General features: G+C 37.4%; 1 protein-coding gene across 1 annotated transcript in view; it reads left to right on the plus strand.

Annotated features, from left to right (window-relative positions):
* The window catches only part of Gabrb2 (gamma-aminobutyric acid type A receptor subunit beta2), a 221,053-nt gene extending 200,553 nt beyond the window's left edge, over positions 1–20,500 (plus strand). Inside the window, exon 10 of the mRNA XM_005071932.4 lies at positions 14,647–20,500. Within this exon, the coding sequence (XP_005071989.1) occupies positions 14,647–14,994 (348 nt within the window). The 3' untranslated portion in view covers positions 14,995–20,500. The remainder of the gene's footprint in view (positions 1–14,646) is intronic.
* Positions 20,501–21,476: the final 976 nt, after the last annotated feature.

Here is a 21,476-nt window from a genome sequence, read left to right on the forward strand (position 1 = left end):
TTACAAGCCTGATTTTTAACCTGAGCATCAAGTATTCACACTCCTAAACATAGTAGCCCTTCTCAGCCTCAATGAACACGCACTTAGGCACTTTGTTGTTCTTTTTAAATTGAATATTTTTATTTATTCTTCAATAATTAAATGCATGTGCATAATATATTTTGATTATATTCACCCACACTACTCCCTCTTCCCACTCTCATCCCTCTGGGACCTCTTCTTCTTTTTAACAATCTAATTAGAGATGCTTGTATGAGCATTCGTCTGGGGTTATTTACTGGAACATAGGAATCTTAGCAGTGGCTACACTGCTGAAGAAAAAATGACAACTCCTTCTCTCTCAGAAGCCATGTAGTTCTTGATAATAGGTTCTCAGCTAGAAGTGAAGCTTCCTGAGACCTTCCCTCCTGCAGGCTGGAATGTTGGTACAGCTCAATTTTTTGCCAATCTTGTTCATTAATTACATTTGCTGTGAGCTTAGGAGTCAACACCTATAAGTTCTCTTCTGACTCTACACTTATTCTACACATATACTAACACACACACACACACACACAAATAATAATAAATAAATAATAAAATTTAAAAATACAAGATAAAGTAAAATATTGGTGCTTTGACTGAAGGTGACATGAACCAAACATTGAACGCTTTGCTTTTGGACAAAAGTTATCAGTGAATTACAATTTCTTTGTGACATAGAATTGAGTCAGTGGGTAGAATTCTATGTCTAAACTCATCCTCATTTACTTATGAGACAATATCTATTATGGCAAGTTTCAAAACTCAAGTGCAAGAAAACAATCACAAGTTTTCCTTCCTCTATGACCTGGTTTGATTTAAACACAGCCTTGAAGTTAATTATGATCTTCAAATAAACTTAAACTTTGACCTAATGAACATAATACTCATCATTGTAGATTCAAGATTATGGGAGGTATGGGAGTATGGCTGGAAATGCTGTTTATACCTCTTATTCATATACCCTATTGCCATACCTGACATGATGTGTGTGTCTCCTGAAGAAAAACACCTCCTTTTCCAGTGTAGCCTGTTATTTTTGCCACCCTTGCTTCTGTAAACCAAAACCGATAGGCTAGAATGTTTCTAGCCTTGGAAAGGAAACAAAAACATATTTCTTCTTAAATTGTGAAGTTGTGAATTACAAGCTATACAGGACAGGTAAAACTCATTAGGAATTTGCTACCTATGATGCTTTGTGGTAGAGGAACCAGTTAATGAAAAGATTATATCAATTTACTGATTGTAGCTGGGGGCATCTGTCAGTTGAACAAATGAAAACTGAACTGGGAGAAGCTTTTGTCTCATTCTTCAATGAGTTATTTTGAATAGATATATAAATTCTCAGATCCAATTCCTTGAAACTTGCCCAAATCAGGTCTTTAGATGATGTAATACTTGAAGTCTGTAGTCCTAGCTATTTTGCAGGTTGGGCAGCAGGAAGAGCTCTTGAGTCTAGAAATATAGGGTGAGTCAGGAGCAACATAACTATACCCAGAGAAAAAGGTTTTGAACCTGGGAAAGCTCATTGTGAAAGTAGACACCATTCCCTACTCCTTGGGGATCTGTGATGATTGAAGCCTCTTGTGAAGACAAGAAATGATAGTGTGTATAGTTTCAATTTTCTTTCTTCAGAAATGTTCAAAGGATCCCTATTGCTTTTCCCCACTGTACAACAAAGGTGACACCTTAATTTCAAATTCAATATACATTTTACAAAACCAACAAGAGGTATCAAGAAAGTATTTGGCCAACCTTCGAAAATGTATTCAGAGTGTGCCTTGTTGATTATGCTTTAATAAAATGTAATATAGTATTTTGAACTTCTACTCTTCCAACTTTAACATCTATCCTCTATCTCAATCCAACTAGTCTATAAAACACAAACCATTTATCTGTAACAAATATGTCATTCTCTATGTAAAGCATGACATCATGCTTCAGAAGATGTCTATGAATTTCTGTGATAATTAAAGGATTGGTAAAGCCGGTAAAAAAAGGAAAACCTACTTAAGAATTTCTAGTGTAGCGGGGCTACACAATTTGCTCCTGCAATGCCCTACACAATGAGGGAAAGAAAGCTAGGATTGCTTGTTTGCTTGTTTCAGTTTTTTGTTTGTTTGTTTTGGTTTTGGTTTTGGTTTCTCCATATAAAGTTCAGGCTGGCCAGAACTTACATGAGATCCTACAACCTCTTAGTCTTCTGAATGCATGTTGGCATTAAGAGTATGTTCCCCCACATGAAGTTTAAGATAAGACTTTGCTTTTTCTCTAATTCCTAGTATCATTCCACACATTGGATAAAAATGTTAGCTGCTAATTTTAAACTAAATGAATGAAGTTTATATAAATTAAACCTAAAGGGACTGTTATGCTGCTCCCCATGCACTGAAAACGTTACTGTAATTTTGACCACCAGTCATGCTGAAAACTTTATATTTAGATGTAATTAAGGTCGGCTATCTTTTAGTCTAGTTTACTCTATGACAGACTGTTCTGTATTCTTCATTATGCCTGCTTCTGGTTTATTTGATAACTCCCATAACTCAGATATGAATGAGTGATTCAAGATTCAGTGTAACAGTGCCAGATTCATCTTAGCTTTATTTTTGAATATATATTGGTACCTGCTGAGGTAGTCAGCATAGTGGATCCATAACATCAGACTTTCCACATATCCTTTCTTGAAGGATGTGCAGATTTTGGAAGCTTACCAAACAGTTTTGAACCCAGTGCACAGAACGAGCAAAGTCTTCCCCAATCCACCTAGATTTTTCTGGCTAAAATGCAATAAGGGATTGGGCATAATGACACCTGTCTGTAATTTCAGGAAGCCCCAGTAGGAGAGTGCTGAGGTCAAGAAGTGAATCATGGTGTTGAAGAAAATCATCAAGGAGGAACATAAAGGGGATGGAGGAGGAGGGAGGAGAGAAGGAGGGGAAGGAGGAGAAAGCAAGACAGATTTAGAAAAAGGAAGAGAAGAAGAAGTGGGATGAGGAGCAGAAAGATGTGAGGAGGAAAAGGAGAAGGAGAGAAAGAATTGGAATCTGCTGTCATTGCACAGGCCAGGGTTTTTGTCTATGCTTGTAACTTTGCAAAGGGTAGGGACTCTAGGAGAACCATCTAAAGGCTAAGCATGTCAATTCAACTGACAGCCATACCTATCACAGAGTTCACAGTACTGAATCTGCACTAATTGAAAGTATTATGAGGCCTGCCATCAAAAACTTTGAAGAGAAGAAACTTAGTCTGCCCTTTCAAAATTATAACAATTGTCACCATGTTTCCAAGATGCTGAAATCTACTTCATACAACTTTTTTACTCTATACCAAAAGTAATTGGTACAGTACATTCTCTACTGATTACTTATAAAGATGAGAAAAGGTTTTAGCCTGTGATTATGCCTGAAGTAATAATGAATTAATTTCTCATACAAAGGGTGGCTCTAGAATGATGGTAGTGCTGGCCAACTTAATAAAAAGAAAGAAGATCAGATCTTATATTCATCTTGGTTTCTGTTAAAATTGTTCATGGTCATATGTGACACAGAGTGCTGTTGAGTTCACAAATGTAGTATTTATCTCTCAGCTCCTGGCTGTGTCCATGTCAAAGCTCTCCACAGCCTGGCTTAAATGAACCTTCTAGAGATTCAATTTAGCACACTGCGGGTTTTTTCTTTGGTTATTTTGTTTAAGCACATTATTTTGGCAATGTTTAGACAGTATTAGGGATCCATAACTGCCAACACATAAACATTCTCATTTTTTTTCTGTCTTGAAGACACACTGGTTTGGAAAGCTCAGGGAAAGAAATATTAAACCCTAGCCCACCTGTGGTTTGTAAAAACTCATGTGCAGTTTTCACAGTAATTGTGTCAATTAACTTTAAAAAAAAGAAATAAAGGAAAAGGTAGGCTGAGAAAGAGGAAAGAATGCAAAGGAGGGAAGAAGAAAGAATGAAGAGTGGATGTATATAAAAACAGTGAAACAAAAGCTCCTGGATATTCTGAAGCGTTGTCCTTCATAACAGTCCCTAACTCTAAACCCAACTTTGATTGCTGTTTTTCCCCTCACTTTCATTCACTGGCTTGAGGAGTCAACAGTGTTGGCCTTTGCTTGCACTCCTAGAGTCTCCTTCACCTATTGTGTTTGGTTGAGCATTCATTCACTTCACAGAATACGTACAGCATGTTTGGTTTTTTGAGAGGAGGTCCCAAAGAGTGAGTGATTCAGATATCCAAGGTGCTTAACAGCTCATTGCCTTAGCATTTCAGATCTCACAGGCCACAGTGCCATTTCATGAAAGATAAAACAAGATCTCCTACTCATAGTAGTCACAGTAATGGGAAACCGCACAGTTAGAACTTGTTTTTATTTTATTTCCAATTTCTTACTTGATGGACAATGTCAGTGGTGAACTAAATTTTAAAATAGTCCTATTTCTCCTTTTCAGTCAGGGAAAAATGTGGTTTGTCTTTCTGTATATGACCTGAGACACAGGATGTCCCTGCAGATCATATGTCAACCATGGAAAGGATAAAGGCAAAGAAGCAGTGAATATGAAGCCAAAATTGGGCTAACCAATTATTTTTTTAAAACTAACACACACTCTTCAGTTTAATGTATTATTTTTTCAAAACAGCAAAATAGAGTTCTTTAGACAGACCAGTTTCCTTTCTCTGAAAAGTGTTGGCATAGTGACAATAAGAAGGCAAAACAAGACTGTATTCCAAGTGTCCTGGGTTAATTTGCTGGTGTCAGTGCCAGTGTTCCCTGGGTCGATATGTAAGGTAAGACCTGTCAGTAGAGGAGGCTCTGTAGCCAGGAGGACTGCCAAATCAATGATATGCAAGCTGTCTTCATTCTCAGAGGATCATTGCAGGAGTATTGTCTGCCTTTCAAAATGCAGCACTTGGTTCTTGATAGATAAATGCAACTCCAGGTGCATCTTAATGTGTAGGGAGTGGTACTGAATTGGAAACCACAGATTTGACTGATAAATGGTGATTTCATTAAACCTCTCCAAACCAAGAATGCCTTTATAAAAGGCCAGGTGAATAAGAACCTGAGCCAGGAATAAGAGTACAATGTAAATCCAGCCACAAGGATTCGTGCAATGGCACCTCATCTGCAAGTATGCAGGTTTACTCATCCATCTCTCTCTTCCTCCTTTTCTTTTTGTTCTTGCTTCATTCCATCTTCTTAAAACTGCTATCAACAAATGTCTGTGGCTATTAGAATAAGTAGAAATACCAAGTGAGAATGAGTTCATACCAATGATTTAGTATGTTTTCCAGGGCAATGGAAATTGTCACAGGGCTCTTATCATTAGTTAAAAGAAAAGTATATCTTATTCATGTCATCAGTATAAGGGTGATTAGATGAGTAGTGTTTCCTGTCTTTTCACTGCTCTGGTGAACAGAGTCAATCAGGAAAGTTTAGAGTGGAAAAAGAAGAGTTTTTTTTAAATTTAGAAACAATCTTAGTTTACATATCAATCCCAGTTTCCTCTCTCTCCCACCCTCCCATGCCCCACACTGTCCCCTCCATCCCACACCCTTCTACTCTCCAGGAAAGGTGAGGCCCTCCATGGGGAACCATCAAAGTCTATCATATCATTTGAGGACACTCCCCCATGCTGGAGAAATCCACAGAAACAGCTGACCTTACCAAGTGAGAGCACATGGACCCCAGTTGTAAAACTGGAGAACCAGCATTGGACCGAACCAAGCGTTCTGAATGTGGTATCAGTTAGGAGGCCTGGGCAGTCTATGGGACCTTTGACAATGGAACCGGTATTTTTCATAGTGCAGAAATGGAATTTGTGAGCCCATTCCCCACAGAGGGATATTCTCCAGGCCTAGTTATATGGGGGAAGGCCTAGGCCCAAATCATATGAGATTTATTTTAAAATTAGCCAAATCCACATGACAGTGGCAGTATCTTAGACATTTCCAAAAATTGTCACCTAAGTATATAATGCAGAGAAGGCATTCTGTGACAAAACACAGGACTTTTGGTTGAGTAACTAGGAGAAGCTCTTGGATGAGATTACACACCAGTTAATCTCACACACTAAGCACACACCTAAGCATATCTCTAGCCATTCTTCTTAGCTTCTCATATTTAAGATAGGGATTTTGATGATCTCCTTTTCACAGAGTTTCTGTCAAGTTTCAGAGCTAAGTGATAATCACACAAAACTTGTGACATGGTGCCTATTTCTTAGAAACTTTGCATAAATGGAAGCTGCACATGTTTTCTGTAAAAGCTTCTCCACAGCTCTGGCTAGAACCTTTCCTTGCCAACATTTTCTCTGAGCCCTGCTGCTTCTTTATTTGAAGTCCCTTTGTGTCCTTCAGCTGTTGTCCAGTGTTCTAAGTATAGACCCTAGATCAGAAGCCCGGTGTCACCTGGGAACTTATTAGAAATGCAGATTATTCAAATGCATTCCAAATTTGCTGATTCAGGCATCCTAAGAGTATAAGCCAAAGATCTGTTTTTACAAGGCCTTCAGGGGTTTGTGAGGCCCACTTGAACTTGGGAACAAATGCACAGCCTCTCACCTTCTGTAAAGCCTGAGTCAGGCATCTGTGGTAGATTTAGGACAGGATGAAAGCAGCATTGACATAGTGCATTTAAATCCTCAGCCCAGCTATACTATATTCTTCAATGACTTATGAATGATAAACTTTAAGTAACTCTCTTGATTTTCCCTGGTCTTATGTTCCCTACCATATCATATGGGAATAGCAATGCCTATTCTAAAGTACCTTAGCAACCTTTTCCAGAAATCTTCATAGAAAACGCCATTTTATAACAACCGACTTCTCCACAAAACAAAAGACAATCATTATTGAATTTAAAATCCACATGGAAAAGTGATTTTTCTTTTTTTAAGAGAATATTTATTGTTAATTTTGCCCCTATACAAACAATAGACAATTAAAATAAACACAGAGTCAATGTGCCTAAAGTTTATTCCTTTGCCATTTAAAATATATGCAAAAGCCTGTTAGTCTCATCTGTTATGTCCAGCCATGACCCAGTGTGTTGGCTACTTACATGGTTTGCATCCTTTGAGTGAGAAAGAACAAGATATACAAAACGAACACAGCACGGCCAGTTTAACATACAGGCCTTCAAATCCTGCAGGTCCTGTGCTCTTTTGACTCCAGTCCAAATACTAGAACTCCACACTGTTTTGCATGCAAAGATTATATTCCTCTACTGGATTACATCATTTTCAGTTTGAATTATGAGGAACTCTTATGACATAAACATGTCTCTAATTCCTTTCCTGCTCTGTACTATGGATTTTCTGAGACCATTACATGAGATGAATCATATCTTTAGTATCCATGAGTCTCGGTTAACATAAAACCCAACTCATGCTTACTTAAGGAAACAGTGATATAGAATGGAAGAAAAGATGAGAGAGGCAGAGAGGGAGAGAAGGAAGTAGGTAGGAAGTAAAGGAAAAACAGCAGATAGAGGAAGAAAGGGAAAGATGAAGAATGATGACATACCTGATGCCAAGATTCTCAGAAGGTCATCCTAGCATTTGGTATGTTACCATACAAAGAAATGGTGATATCTGATCATAAACTCCTTCCTTGTCTGTGCTATCTGCTTTGAAAGCAAAGAATCCCTCTTATACTTCAAATATCTCAACAGAATCTACAGATTCAGAGCCATCTGTAGGTGTAAATCCACTGGCATTGGTTTCGTGTATTTATCTTGTTCTATCCATCTGAAGACTCAAAACCTGCCCACTGGCTCTAAAAGGTCATATGTCCATTAGTGGGCCTACCACAATATCAGGATACCGTGTACTCAAGAACACTTGTTCCAGGGACACACAAACTGGTGCATTCCCAGACAGAAATTAGAATAAGTAAACTGGACATGATAGGCAGCCAGAACACAGATGCCTTCTCTTTTCACTTGAAGGTGTTATGGTTAGCATGAGTCAACCCCAGCTCTTACGTTTAGTAGTAACACATTTAATTGCAAGCACTCTTATCCAATCCTTCCTATGGAGACTTGTGCAAGCCTCCAGATGACTGCCATTCTGACATAGACTGGTGTTAATACTTCAGCAGGGAAAAGTGGAACAGAGCTACAACTAATTCCTGCTCAGCTACCTCTTCACTATTTTCCAACTGTGGGCTTAGAGCCAGCTCGGTGTGACTTCTGGGATAACTCTAAGGGGTCTGTATATACAGTGCTTAATCCTAACTTCAAGTTGTAGTTGCCAAGTGCTCCTCTCTCTGTGAGATTGAAGAATCTGTCCTGGAAGTGAAACTGAGCACCACGGGAGTATAGATTTTTTGTTTTAGAAAGAGACTGGTGCACCTAGAGAAAGATATCTTAGATCAAAAGGAAATTTCAGAGGTTCTCCTGTGATGTTCTGATCCACAGGATGATGTGAAATAATTGAATTCAACTTACTGATGGCTCACAAAGAAGTGAATTAGGTTCCATAGTTATCACAACATTAATTTCATTCAGCTGCTCTTAATTGAGCATCTGCTTTTTGCCAAGAGCAATGCAGGATGCTAAAAGATATAAAGCAAAAACCTCTTTGTTTGTGCCCTCAAGAAGTATTGCCTGGTAGAATGACAAATGTGAACAAAATAAGTATAATTTACAGTAATAAGCATTTCAGTGAAGCTGATATATCAGGAAGAAAGAAATAACCAGGTCATCTGACCCTACTCTCTGTCATTGTACCACTGACAATGTCTTTCTTTGGCCTTGGCCCTAGATCCTATTTTACTTGTCATTAGGAGGATGATACTGGTTCTGTAAATGTGATTTCATTCCTGTTGTTGTGATGAAATATCCTGAGGCAAGGAAAGTTCTGGAAGAAAGGCATTATCTCAGCTTACAATTCAAAATTACAGTTTATAATTTGAGAGAAGTCAAGGCAGGAACTCAAGCAGCATTATGTCATATCCACAGTCAAGAGCAGAGAGTTATAGGCATGCATGGCTCCTTGCTTTCTTGTTTGCTTGCTTGTTCTCAACTTGCTTCCTTCTCTTCTTCCCTCCTTCTTTCCCTCCCTCCTTCCCCCTCTGTCGTTTTTGTTTTTAGTTCTTTAAGACAGGGTTTCTCTGTGTAGCTCTAGCTATCATGGAACTTTCTCTGTAGACCAGGCTGGCCTCAAACTCACAGACATCTGCCTACCTCTTGGTCTTGAGTGCTGGGATTAAAGGCATGCATAGCCATGCCCAGTTACTTTCTCCTCTCTTAACACTATTAGGATGGTGCTGGGTCTTCCTATAATGATCAAGACAATACCCCACAGACATGTTCATAGGCAAATTTGTTCCAAAAAAATCTTTCATGAGACTTTTCTTCCAGGTAATTCTAGGTAGATTAAAATGAATGGGCATATATGATTATGTAGTAACATCTGTCAGTCACCCAAGAAATGAATAGTTCCAAATGTAACTCAGTATAGAATTATTATATTTAATAAAATCATGTTTTATAATTAAATATGCAACATTTACTAGGTGCTAAGTATTGCTCTCAGAACTTTAAAGAAACCAGAATTTTGAACCTTACTTTGAAGTTTTAGCTTCTGTGGCAATTTTAAGTAGCAGCAGCATATCAAACCTATCCATTCTCTGAGTATCTATCAAGATTTTTACTGTTTCAAAATTTTGTGCACGTATATAGGTGAATTGTGATCAAATCTACTCCCATTCCCTCCTCCACTCAGTTCCTTGTTTTTTTTTCTATTTAATATGGTCTATTTTTAAAACCTGCTAATTCCAATTAGTGTTGTCTGAATCTGTATGGATATGGGATCATGTACTGGAGCTCAGATAGCCTTTCATGGGCCACATTCCTGAAGAAAACTCTTTCTTGTCAGCAGCTATCAATATTCAATAGTTCCTCAACTAGAGATGGAACTTGATGAGCTCCTCCCCTCTCTTATCCATGCTGGGTTTTGGCTGGTATGATCTTGTAGAGCTCTTGTGCATGCAGTCACAGGTGCTATGATTTCTTTTGAGCAACAGCCATATCATGACTGGCAAAGGCTGTTTCACTGCAGGCATCCTCTGCCTCTGCTCACTCTTCCTCAGTCTGAGCAGGGGTTTGGGGGTCAACATGCTATAGATGTTTCATTTACAATGAGGGCATGCAGAGAATAAGGGACTGTAGAGGACTCAGCTGTATTGGGTTTTCAGTAACGAACTTAGCTATGGTTTGGAGGATGCTTGCTATTAACAAAGAGAGGTTCAATCCTCTCAAACAATCCCAGAAGGCTGGTGTTGCTCTTTTTCCCTAGTTGACACATAATAAAACTGGAATCAGAGAAGGTTGAGACTTAGTCTCAAAAGTGGCACCTGGACCAGCTTGGATTGTCCCAATAAAGTCAGAAACAGTACAATGTACAACATCCTGCCTTACGACAGAATAGAGAATGGGTTCTAGGTGCTGACTGAGCCCCCATGCAGACCCGAAGGGCATTCTCCATCTCATGATCCCAAAAAATGTAACACATGGGCACTGAGGAGTGCTTTTCAGTGAGGATTTTAATGAATTTTTAGAGGGAAGTGAATATAATTGATACATATAAAAACCTTTGTAGAAAGCAGGAACAAATGAAGAAGAAAAATGGTTCTTCAAAGGAGTGGCTGGGAAAATCAGAGCAATGCCTCTCGGTTTTACTCTAAGCAGTTCACTACAACTGGCCTGAGTCTCCTTCTTGTCTGTTATTTGAGAGTTACATTTTAAATGAAGATGGCTATTTCTTATTCTTCCATACTTCATATTTTCATGGCCATGGGTAAGAATTTTCTGGAAAAATGTTGTTTTAGATAAATTTATTAATTCCTATTATTGCCCAGGTAATTGAGTCTAGAAGAACAATCATATTTTAAGATTAAATATTCTTGATGCAGGTGTGTACCTTTAATCCCAGCAATCAGGAGGAAGAGACAGGCAGATCCCTGAGTTTTCGGGGACCCTGGTCTACAGAGTGAGTTTCAGCAGAGGCAGGACCACACAGAGAAACCCAGTCCTGAAAAAAAAAGTATTCTAATGAGGGACCACTATCAAAGAGTAGAAGTTCATGATTCATCAGAATAGGTATTCCATATGTGTCACCCATCTCCACCACTAACTCTTGCTTCAGTCTGGCAAGATTTCCCATAAGATCTCCAGGCTTTACCTGGAGAAAGATCATCATCTGAGTCTGTTCTAAAATATCAGATTTAATCATGTAGTAAATGGTAATTTTACTTTTATGATAGCAGTTTTTTATTTTGGAGTGCTTCCTGTGTGTCATATAGGTACTATGTACAAGTCAACACACCAACCTTCCCTTTCAGCACAGTTATTTATTCTTGTTATTTTCCATGTTACTGAACTTGTATGTATTTCACTACAATTGTCATACAAAACAATAAGCTTACATAGTGATTTAGAGTGTACCTTTGTACATATTTCATTTCAATTTCCCCAAATCTTATCCCAGTTCTCCATACAGATAAAGGGATGTGTAACTTTCAAATGTCAAAAATAACAAATGGAAAAATACAGTTTGACTTGCATCCTGTGATGCTTTGGGAGATGGCCCTTGCCTTAAGGACTCTACACCACTGTTGCCTTTCTCATTACTGTATCAGTCAATAATACTCACTCTGCTAATCACACAGAAAATATCTCTTGAATTTTTAAGTGAAAAATAAATAAATAATAAGTTTCTAGTGATCATTTACTTCAACTCTTGAATTCCATACATAGTAAGACAGAAACTCATTGAAGTAAAACAAATTGTCCAAAGATAATTTTTTAAAACTTAGAAAAGTTTACTTTTCATAGCTACCAATGCTTTTTTTGAAGAATATTTTTTATTTAAAGCTTGCTTCACATGTCAATTCCAGTTCCCTCTCCTCTCCCCTCCCCCACATTCCCAATTAACTCAGGAGATCCTATCCCATTCCCCTTCTCCAGGGTACCATGCATATCTCTCTTAGGGTCCTCCATGTTTCCCAGACTCTCTGACGGTAGGATTATAGGCTAGCAATCCCCTGATTCATGTCTAAAATCCATAAATGAGTGAGTACATACCATGTTTGTCTTTTGGTTACTGGGTTACCTCATTTAGAATGGTTTCTTCTAGTGCCATCCATTTGCCTGCAAGATTCCATTGTTTCTTTCCTCTGAGTAGTACTCCATTGTGTAAATGTACCACATTTTCTCTATCCATTCTTCAGATGAGGGGCATCTAGGTTGCTTCCTAGTTCTGGCTATTACAAATAATGCTGCTATGAACATTAGTTGAACAGATATCCTTGTTGCATGAATGTGCATCATTTGGATATATACCTACGAGTGGAATTGCTGGATCTTGTGGTAAACTGATTCCCATTTTCCTTAGGAACCTCCATACTGATTTCCAAAGTGGCTATATGAGTTGGCACTCCCACCAACAGTGAAGGAGTATTCCCCTTTCTCCACATCCTCTCTAGCATAAACTATCGTTGATGTGTTTGATTTTAGCTATTCTGACAGGAATAAGATAGCATCTCAGAGTTGTTTTGATTTGCATTTCTCTGATGGCTAAAGATTTCAACACTCTCTTAAGTGTCTTTCAGCCATTTTAGACTCCTCTATTGAGAATTCTCTATTTAGATATGTATCCCATTTTTAATTGGGTTATTTGCTACAAGTGCTTTTATTATGTTTGTTCCTATTGTTTTACAAAGTTAACAGTCAAATCTAGGGTTGTTTTGTAATCTCTCTTATTACAGTAACACACTATAATAAAGCAAACATCCTGGTGTTGGGATGAGGAATGCTCTGAAAATCATTGAAGAAAATTTACATGCTAAAGGTTATTTGCTATATGGGTTAATGGACAGTAGAAAAAAAATAACAGAAAGTAGATACTGTGTTGGAGCAACAGGGAGTGGAGAAAGGCCGATCCTCCCCTGTGCAACTTTGATTTCTTAGCAGAGCAAGCTTTGAGTTGTAGTTCTGCTTATTGACCATGTGTTTTAGGGTTGGGAAGTTTGGTGAACACCCTTACCTGTAAACAGGGGAAAGACTGCCTTTGTAGAAGGAAGCTTGTAAGCATTTAGTGAAACAGTTGCTAAAGAGAATGGAACACAGCAAAAGCACTTCAACGGCCCTTCTTTAGACAAAGAGAACCAAATGATCCCAAAGTCTGCCGTGCCAGTACTCTTTTATTATACTTTTATTTGTACGTACTAAGAATATCTGCTAAGGGAGTAGAGATTAAATTGGCCAATTCTTATACTCCTGTATATTTTATATTTTATAGCACCTATCTCTCAAAAGATCTTTGCTTTGAAATTACAGCATAGGACCTTCAAATTACATACAAAAAAACCAATTACTAATATGTAGTATTTGTAATATTTTGCTTTGAGTAACATCCATGTTCCCACCAATACATCATGTAACTAATTGGTTACATCTTTGGTCTCTGTATGTCATCAGTGCCTTTCATTAGCCACACTTTCCTTATTTTATTTATTTATTTCTTTTATTAAACTTTATATCTAGCATTGCAATTTAGTTAACACTATAATATAATAGCTTCATATTTTTAATGAATTTTGTTTTATTTTATGTGTACAAGTCTTCTGCCTGAATGTTATATAGATGTAATACATGTATGCAATGCCCATGGAAGCCAGGAGAACACATTGGATGCCCTGGGACTAGATTACAAATGCCTATAGGCCTCCATGTGTGTGCTTGGAACTGAACCCAGGGAAAATGTTTAGGTTACAAAAATCTTGTTCACCCCAAAACAATTTTCTTTTAAAAATACTTTTTTCTAAGTGGGCCAATGCAACAACTGTACTTAGTGACCCATCAAGTCTGCTTTGTATTACAGCGATGGTCAATGAAATTAAGTAGAAAGCCCAATTTGTGTAGTAAATGCCTCAAAGAAATTGTACATGTTGGATTCTTGTAGAACATATAAAAGTGTTCTACTTCTTGATGCACAGAAAATTGAATTTACCTTTTTCTTATTTCATAATTTAAAAAATGGTGATGTGTATATAACTCAATAGTAGAACACTTACCTATACTATGTAGGTTTCAGGTGTAATTCCCCAACACTACCAGAAAGGAAGAAAAAGGCTAATGACATTTGGTGTACTTTGATGCTAAAATTAAATATACTCAGTAAATATATATTACATAAATATATGAGTATAATTGTACAGCTAATTCCCTACCATTATACCCTATATTATAAAGTTGATTCTGCATCTGTTTATATCAGTTTTATAAATTATGTAAAGGGATGCCACTTGCCTTCTATTTCTCTGCATGAGGTAAGTAGAAATTATGAAATTGGTGCTAGCTAATCTGTTATAAAATTACATTACAGGAATCCTGTGGGGTTGAATCTATACCATCTAATAAATGGGAAATCTGAAACTCAAACAGCTCATAGATGCAGAGCTGCAGTTGAAAGTCAATTATTGCAATAGCAAAACTATCTCTCTTTGTCACTGTGATAGATATTTCTTTAAATACCTACAATAGTTCCTTGTAGCGCAAGCATCAGCAAAGGCTTATGGTTTCAAATATACCTTTTCGGATTCTTTCTCCTTGCAGATGGACCCCCATGAGAACATCTTACTCAGCACTCTTGAGATAAAAAATGAGATGGCTACATCAGAAGCAGTAATGGGACTTGGAGACCCCAGGAGCACAATGCTTGCATATGATGCCTCCAGCATCCAGTATCGGAAAGCCGGGTTGCCTAGGCATAGTTTTGGTCGTAATGCTCTGGAGCGACATGTGGCCCAAAAGAAGAGTCGCCTGAGGAGACGTGCCTCTCAACTGAAGATCACCATCCCTGACTTGACTGATGTGAATGCCATTGATCGGTGGTCCCGCATTTTCTTTCCAGTGGTGTTTTCTTTCTTCAACATTGTCTATTGGCTTTATTACGTGAACTAAATTACAGCCTCCCGTGGGAAGCAAGGACTAGATTACTCCTCAAACAGTTGTACAGCCTGACGTAGGACTTGGAAAACACATCAATCCAGGACAAAAGTGATCTTAAAAATACCTTAGTTGCTGGCCTATCCTGTGGTCCATTTCATACCATTTGGGTTGCTTCTACTAAGTAATGAATACACTAAGGTCCTTGTGGTTTTCCAGTTACAATGAAAGTGATTTATACACATGCTGGAAAGATTGAGAATGAATTATGCCACTTTATCAGTGTAGTATTCTCAGCCTACCCAAAGGGTTATTATCTAGATTCTAGAAGATGTTAGAAAGCTCAGTAGCATTGGTAGTCAGTTCTCTGAGACATGGTTATTTTGCTCTCCACCATTGTTCCTAAGACTGGCACACTGTTGGGACAGCACTGTGCTTATGAAACACTCTTTGCAATAATGGAAGCATGCTATTTCAATACAGTCAGTGAGGTCTGTGCCAGATGATAAGGGTGTCATGGAGAGGTGATTCTCAAGGGTCTAATAGACTCATATGTGCTTTGAGCACAATCAATGTAGGGAGGTAGAGCAAAGCTTCAAAGCAGAGACTCAGGTAACCGGTGTATCTGCTCTGTTTGATTGCTTGCAAAGAACCAGCTGTGATGTCTTTCAATTTAACACTGGGACAGAGGAAAACTTGGGAGCAGACTGTGCACACCCAACATGTATGCTTTGCCAAAAAGCTATTTCCTAGGTGGTTAAAATATGAGTTAACAGCATGGAGCAGGGTTTTAAAAAATCCAGTAATGGCTGTAGTTAAGAGAAAGCAAACCAAGCAAGTGCAACCCTTGTCAGTGTCACATGGCACCTGTTCTGCACATAGTGTTGAGCAGCAAAGAGTAGAATGAGGGGGATTGGTTGGCCAACCTCATAGGCATAAACTTAGCATATGTAAGGAAGATATTTTTAAATAATTTATCTCATAAAAAGGTAGCCATCAGATAGAAAAGTGAAGAGAAAAAGTGTCCTGTTAGGTCAGGTTGAGAATCATTTCAATAGTGAAACACAGAGCACAGAGAAGCTGGTCGGTTTTTTTTGTCAGTGTCAGCTGCCCCTACATCATCTCCCTTTCAGTTTATTTCTGAATCGAATACAGTATTTCAAAAAGAGAGTTGGTTCTTTGCTCTAAATGACTAATCCTCATCTTCATCTTTTCTTGCTTTCAAAATTCTCTTTTTTGTACTTAGGAGACAGAGACCACGAGGCATTGCAGACTGCACAAGCTGGGTTTTCTTATGTGCTACGAAGTCCACCTTTGTGTTTTCTAAGGCATGTGTTTGCACAAATGAAATCTGTGTCTAATTTGGATTTGGTAATTTAAAGGGTGCTTACATTGTATATATTGCAATCTACCTTTGCAATTATGCCATCCCACATCTTTCCATATTGGGAAAACACATTCATATACTGGACAGAAAAGAGAATAGGCATATATAATTTTTTTTGTCAATAGGGGGTCTCATATTTGGTTCTTGCCCTCAGAAAATACTGAATTTCTAAGTTTTCTATAAATTTGGCTCTGATTGACCTTTCCCTCAGAGGATGGCTGCTATTTCTATTTTTAAAAACATCAAAGAAATTCTGACTTCATAGTGTGGTCCCCAGTAAGTGCATAAAAATTAAGGCTAGTCTTCTGCAGATAAAGATTCAGTTTTCTGCCCATGATTCAGAAACTTGGGGTATTAAGTGTTATTCTTCCATTCCAACTATTAGAAGCAAAAAAAAGGAAAAACATTTTATCATTCGTTTTCTAAATTTTCACAAAGTTGGGGTGGTAGAATGTTTTGGTTTAGTCTGGTTTGATTTGGTTCAGTTTGGTTTGGTTTCCATTGGTGTTGTGAAGTTTCCTGTGTTTTGATTAAGTACTGGAACCCTCCTGAGTTACAGGACCACAGATCTGAAGAAGAATCTCTGCATGATCTCAGAGTAAAGATTCTTCAAGTTTCTCCATGCTTTCTCCTACACAATCATTTCTGGGAATCACAGTAATAAAAGTGCCTATCCCTTGTCACCAAGGGGTGAAGTTCGAATATAAAATAACATGAAAGAAACATAATGATAAACTCAGGGGCACACCTGTGACATGCCATTCTGAAACGATTTTTCTAACAATAATTCTGAGCCTGTGTCTAGGCTCCCATTTGCAATTTCCATAAAAGCCATAAAAAATCCTTGATATTGTCATTTGAGATTATAAAAGTATCTTAGATGTCCAGGAAAGTCAAGCAAACTATTTAGATAGAAACAGGGGAAAGCAGCCTCACAGTGTGGGACTGGTATGCATATGACCAGGAAACACATTTCTGCACATAACTAATGCAGAGAGAAAATGGAACCTTGGAACCAGTGTCCTAGAGTGAAACCATATGTTGGCATTCAATAACCACATACGAAGAAAACTCTGACTCATCCTGTCCAGGAATAGAGATCCATGTAGAATTTATTTTCAAGCTACATACTTAGTTGAATTAGAATGCAAGAAAGGGTGCTAGGTCTGAGAATCTGGGAAAACCAATTAGTTTGTTACCCAGTAATTAAACTAAAGGACCACAAATGTGTGTTTTGGCAATCTTAAAATGGTAGTCCAATCAGTTTATACATATGTATAGTTTTCTTCCTTTGATTATACAGTAACCAGATAGCCAGCAATTAAGGTGTTTTCTCATCTCTGAGAAATTATTAGGCAAATTCTGACTCTCAAATGCAGACTCTAAATAAATCTCTGATCTCAATCTGTATATATATATATATATTGTACATGACTGCTTGTAGGTATGAAATGCACTCTGAACTGAAATCTCATGCAACATACCCATGTGTTTGCATAGAATGTTACAATTATTTCTACTGCAATTTACCAACAGAGGATAGGACTCAAGCAGTGCCACCTAGTCCTGCTGTCTCTTCATTTCAACAAGAGCAGTGCTAAGTAAAATAATAACAACGATAATAATAATAATGATTTTTTCTCAAAACGAAAGACTCTACATTCTAGCATTAGCACCACAAACAGAAATGATCTGTCGGCTTACAAAAGCACAAGAAATCACAAATTGCAGTGGAAAAATCTAGTGAAGAAATGAGTCAAGGTTATTTTAAGCAGGACCTGCTTAAAACTGGCAACTATGACCACTTCCATTTCCTGTAGGTCACTATGTTTAAGTCTTCTGGCTAATTTCATGTTCAAAAACTGAAAACATCAACATAAACAGGTCTTATAGCATATCTACATGTGTATATGTGTATATAGAGATCCGTTTAAACACAAATGCATATATATGCATTCATATGTCAGAAACAAAAGGAATAAGCTAATGAGCTGTTTCCTTCATTGAGCCTGTATATTAGTATGTTTTTTTTTTAATTTGGCAACCAACAGTCACCATCCTGAAATAAGTAATACAGGGTACTGAACATCTCTCCCAGCAATCAATGCCTACAGTTCCTAAGAACATTGCACAGGTTGACTCTACAATTGTACTGTACCTCAGAATAGCAGATATTAACTAGTTTCTGCATTGCTTGTCAAATGTCCATTTGCTGTCTTTCTAAGGACACAGATAACATTTTTCATCAGTGATTTAAGACAAAAAAATAAGAAAATGGAAAAAAATCCTCTTGGGAAAAAAAGAAAAAAGAAGACTAACCCTCACCATGTTGGTTAGGGAAAATTAAAACTGTAGCAATCATGCCATTTGCTAAGTGTACAGAGTCTGTTGTGTAAGCAACCATAACTTTCACTGAGCTTGTGTAAATATTTAAAAAGATTTCTTAAATATTTTTAACTTCTAATTTGTATTTTATGGTAAGGCAATGTACTAATTCTGTTCATGGCTTACATCGAAGTGTTACAATATGTACATAATTAAAGATGCTGTAAATTAATAGTCAATAGATGCAGATAATTGTTTAGGGTTTTTGTCTTAATTTTATCTATTTATTTTTTACTAAGTATGTTTACTGGAGTGGCCCCAACAGAGTAATTTAAACACCCTTTTGCATAAATGATTTGGGAATCCCATACAGAAGGATTTCCATTGCTGTCTCTCACATGAAGGTATGAGTACACACACATACACACATAAACACACACACATAAACACACACACACACACATACTCACTGTCTTCCACTGCCTTCTTTTTGCTCCTATTTTCTCACTCTCAGTGGGAAATGTAGCATTGTTTTGTTGTCATATTAACAACCAAGAAATGCTTTAGATATGGCAACTGGAAAAAAGGAGAAGTGGTTACGGTTAATTAATGGTTTTTCTAAGCCAGAGTATAAGAAGCCAAAGTTTGAATATTATAGTTTTTCCCCCAAACTAGAGGTCTGTAGCAGTACTGCAGATAACAACACCATTTATTCATACCAGCTCCAGAAATTTGTTACATACAATGCATGCTAGAAGAGGTTTTTCTTTTTTTAATATACAGTAGCATCATGTCTTTAGATAGTATTATTCCTTTCAACCAAAGACTCCAGAATTATTTTTCAAAAGGAAAGAAAAATAGGAAATGGGAAATAAGACACTGCTTTACACCAAAGTATAAATATTTTTTCCAAATGCAGTAGGAAGTTGGTTTTAAAACACAGTAAGGAGTCAATAGAGGGTAAATTCAGATGCTGCCCTAAGCAAATTATTGTTTGTTTGTGTGTTTGTTATTTTTAAGTTGGAAAAAAATCTGTACCTTTTGGAAATACAATGAGAAAATTTCTCTGGATGTGTGCAAGATTTTGACATTAATTTCTAATTTGATTTAAGAAGTACTTTTTGTGATAAACATCCAAAATGGTGAAAAACAAAAGTTTACTTTGAGTTTGAAAGCAAAATGCCATTCCCTGTCACTCCACCTCACATCTGATGGCACACCTCTGTCATCACACCGTTTGAATCAAGTCAATGTTTCCACCAGCTTGTATTCTTTCTCTGTTTATATTTTGGTTCTATGACTAAGAGTCCAACCACATTTATTTTAAACACAGTTCACTCAAACAAAGTTGTCTATAATTTAAATTCCGTGCCACTTACAATTTTTCTTTGCATGGGTGTTTAAATAGTTCTGTTATGGAATTGTTCCTACATAGTTCTGAACTGTCCTTTTCTAAGAAGTATTGTTCTAGTTTCTTCACAATGTAGTGATTATCAGCCTTACAATGACCTTGTAGCCTTTCTGAACTTTGAACACACACATCATGCTCACTCCCCAACAGCTAGAAAATGCAAAGCACTAGCAGGATACATTGCATCCGTTTTCACGTCTTTTTAAAAACAGGACTTCTAAAATCTCTGGGATACATGCAGTAGTAAAAATTCAAAAGAAGATTATCAATGAATAGCACATAAGAATTATTTTCATGAATTTCAACTTATTGCAGCCAGTTTCCGCATGTAAATATATAATAATGTTGGCTAGTGTGTAATTCTTGAGCTAAGAGATATAAATAAAAGTCAAAAGATCTATGTGTGGTTTTATTGTGCATGAAAGTCTGCGTCTGTGGCTTATACTGTAATAATTTTGTGAGAAGCACTTAAGAAGTTTGGAACCCATTGTCTTGCAGACATCAGCTTGAGTTCTTATGTGATGCCTATTAAGCAATAGCTATGCACATTCTTAGTTGTAAACTTGAGTAACAAATTTACCTTAGTCTTAAACTAGTTACAAAAATGAAATGACAGAGCTCTTAAAAGTACCAGGTGCAGTAAGTTGTCTGTGAACAATATGTGTTACTGTTTATACTTAATAGAACCCTGAACACTCAGCAGCTATTTCACGGGTGCTTTCTCCACCTCTAAAATGTCTCAGAAATTACTCTGTTCCCTTAGCTTAGCTTTCAGTACTGTATGGTAGAGATAACTAAGAACTGGGCGGGCTTTCTTCTTAAAAACATGATACACATAACACTTTCATTTATTTACCCTTCAACAAGTAACTGAAGACAAATAACTATTTGGATAAAACCCCTGAATCCTTACTACAATCCTAATATAGAATAAGAAACTCATTTTCAATGAAAATGAATATCTTGTCTGTGTGTTTTGAAGGACAGCTTGGACTCACTCCCAAATTCTTACAAATGATTTCTATACATCACTGTACTGTCCAGTTTTGTGTGTCAACTTGACACAAGCTAGAGTCACCTGAGTCTCAGATTAGGACATGCCTCCATGAGATACATCTGTAAGTAATTTTCTAAATTACGGATCAGTAAGGGAGGGCCCAGCCCATGGCAAGTAGTGCCATCCCTGGGCTGGGTGTCCTGGGTTGTATAAGAAAGTAATCTGAGCAAGCCATGAGGAGCAAGCCAGTAAGCAGCTTCCCTTCATGCCCTCTGCATCAGCTCCTGCTTCCAGGTTCCAGTCCTGCTCAAGTTCCTGTTCTGACTTCCTCCAATGATGGACTATGATTTTAAATGTAAGCCAAATAAACTCTTTCC

The sequence above is a fragment of the Mesocricetus auratus genome, unplaced genomic scaffold (genome assembly GCF_017639785.1).
Source record: "Mesocricetus auratus isolate SY011 unplaced genomic scaffold, BCM_Maur_2.0 Super-Scaffold_100007, whole genome shotgun sequence".
NCBI lineage: Eukaryota > Metazoa > Chordata > Mammalia > Rodentia > Cricetidae > Mesocricetus > Mesocricetus auratus.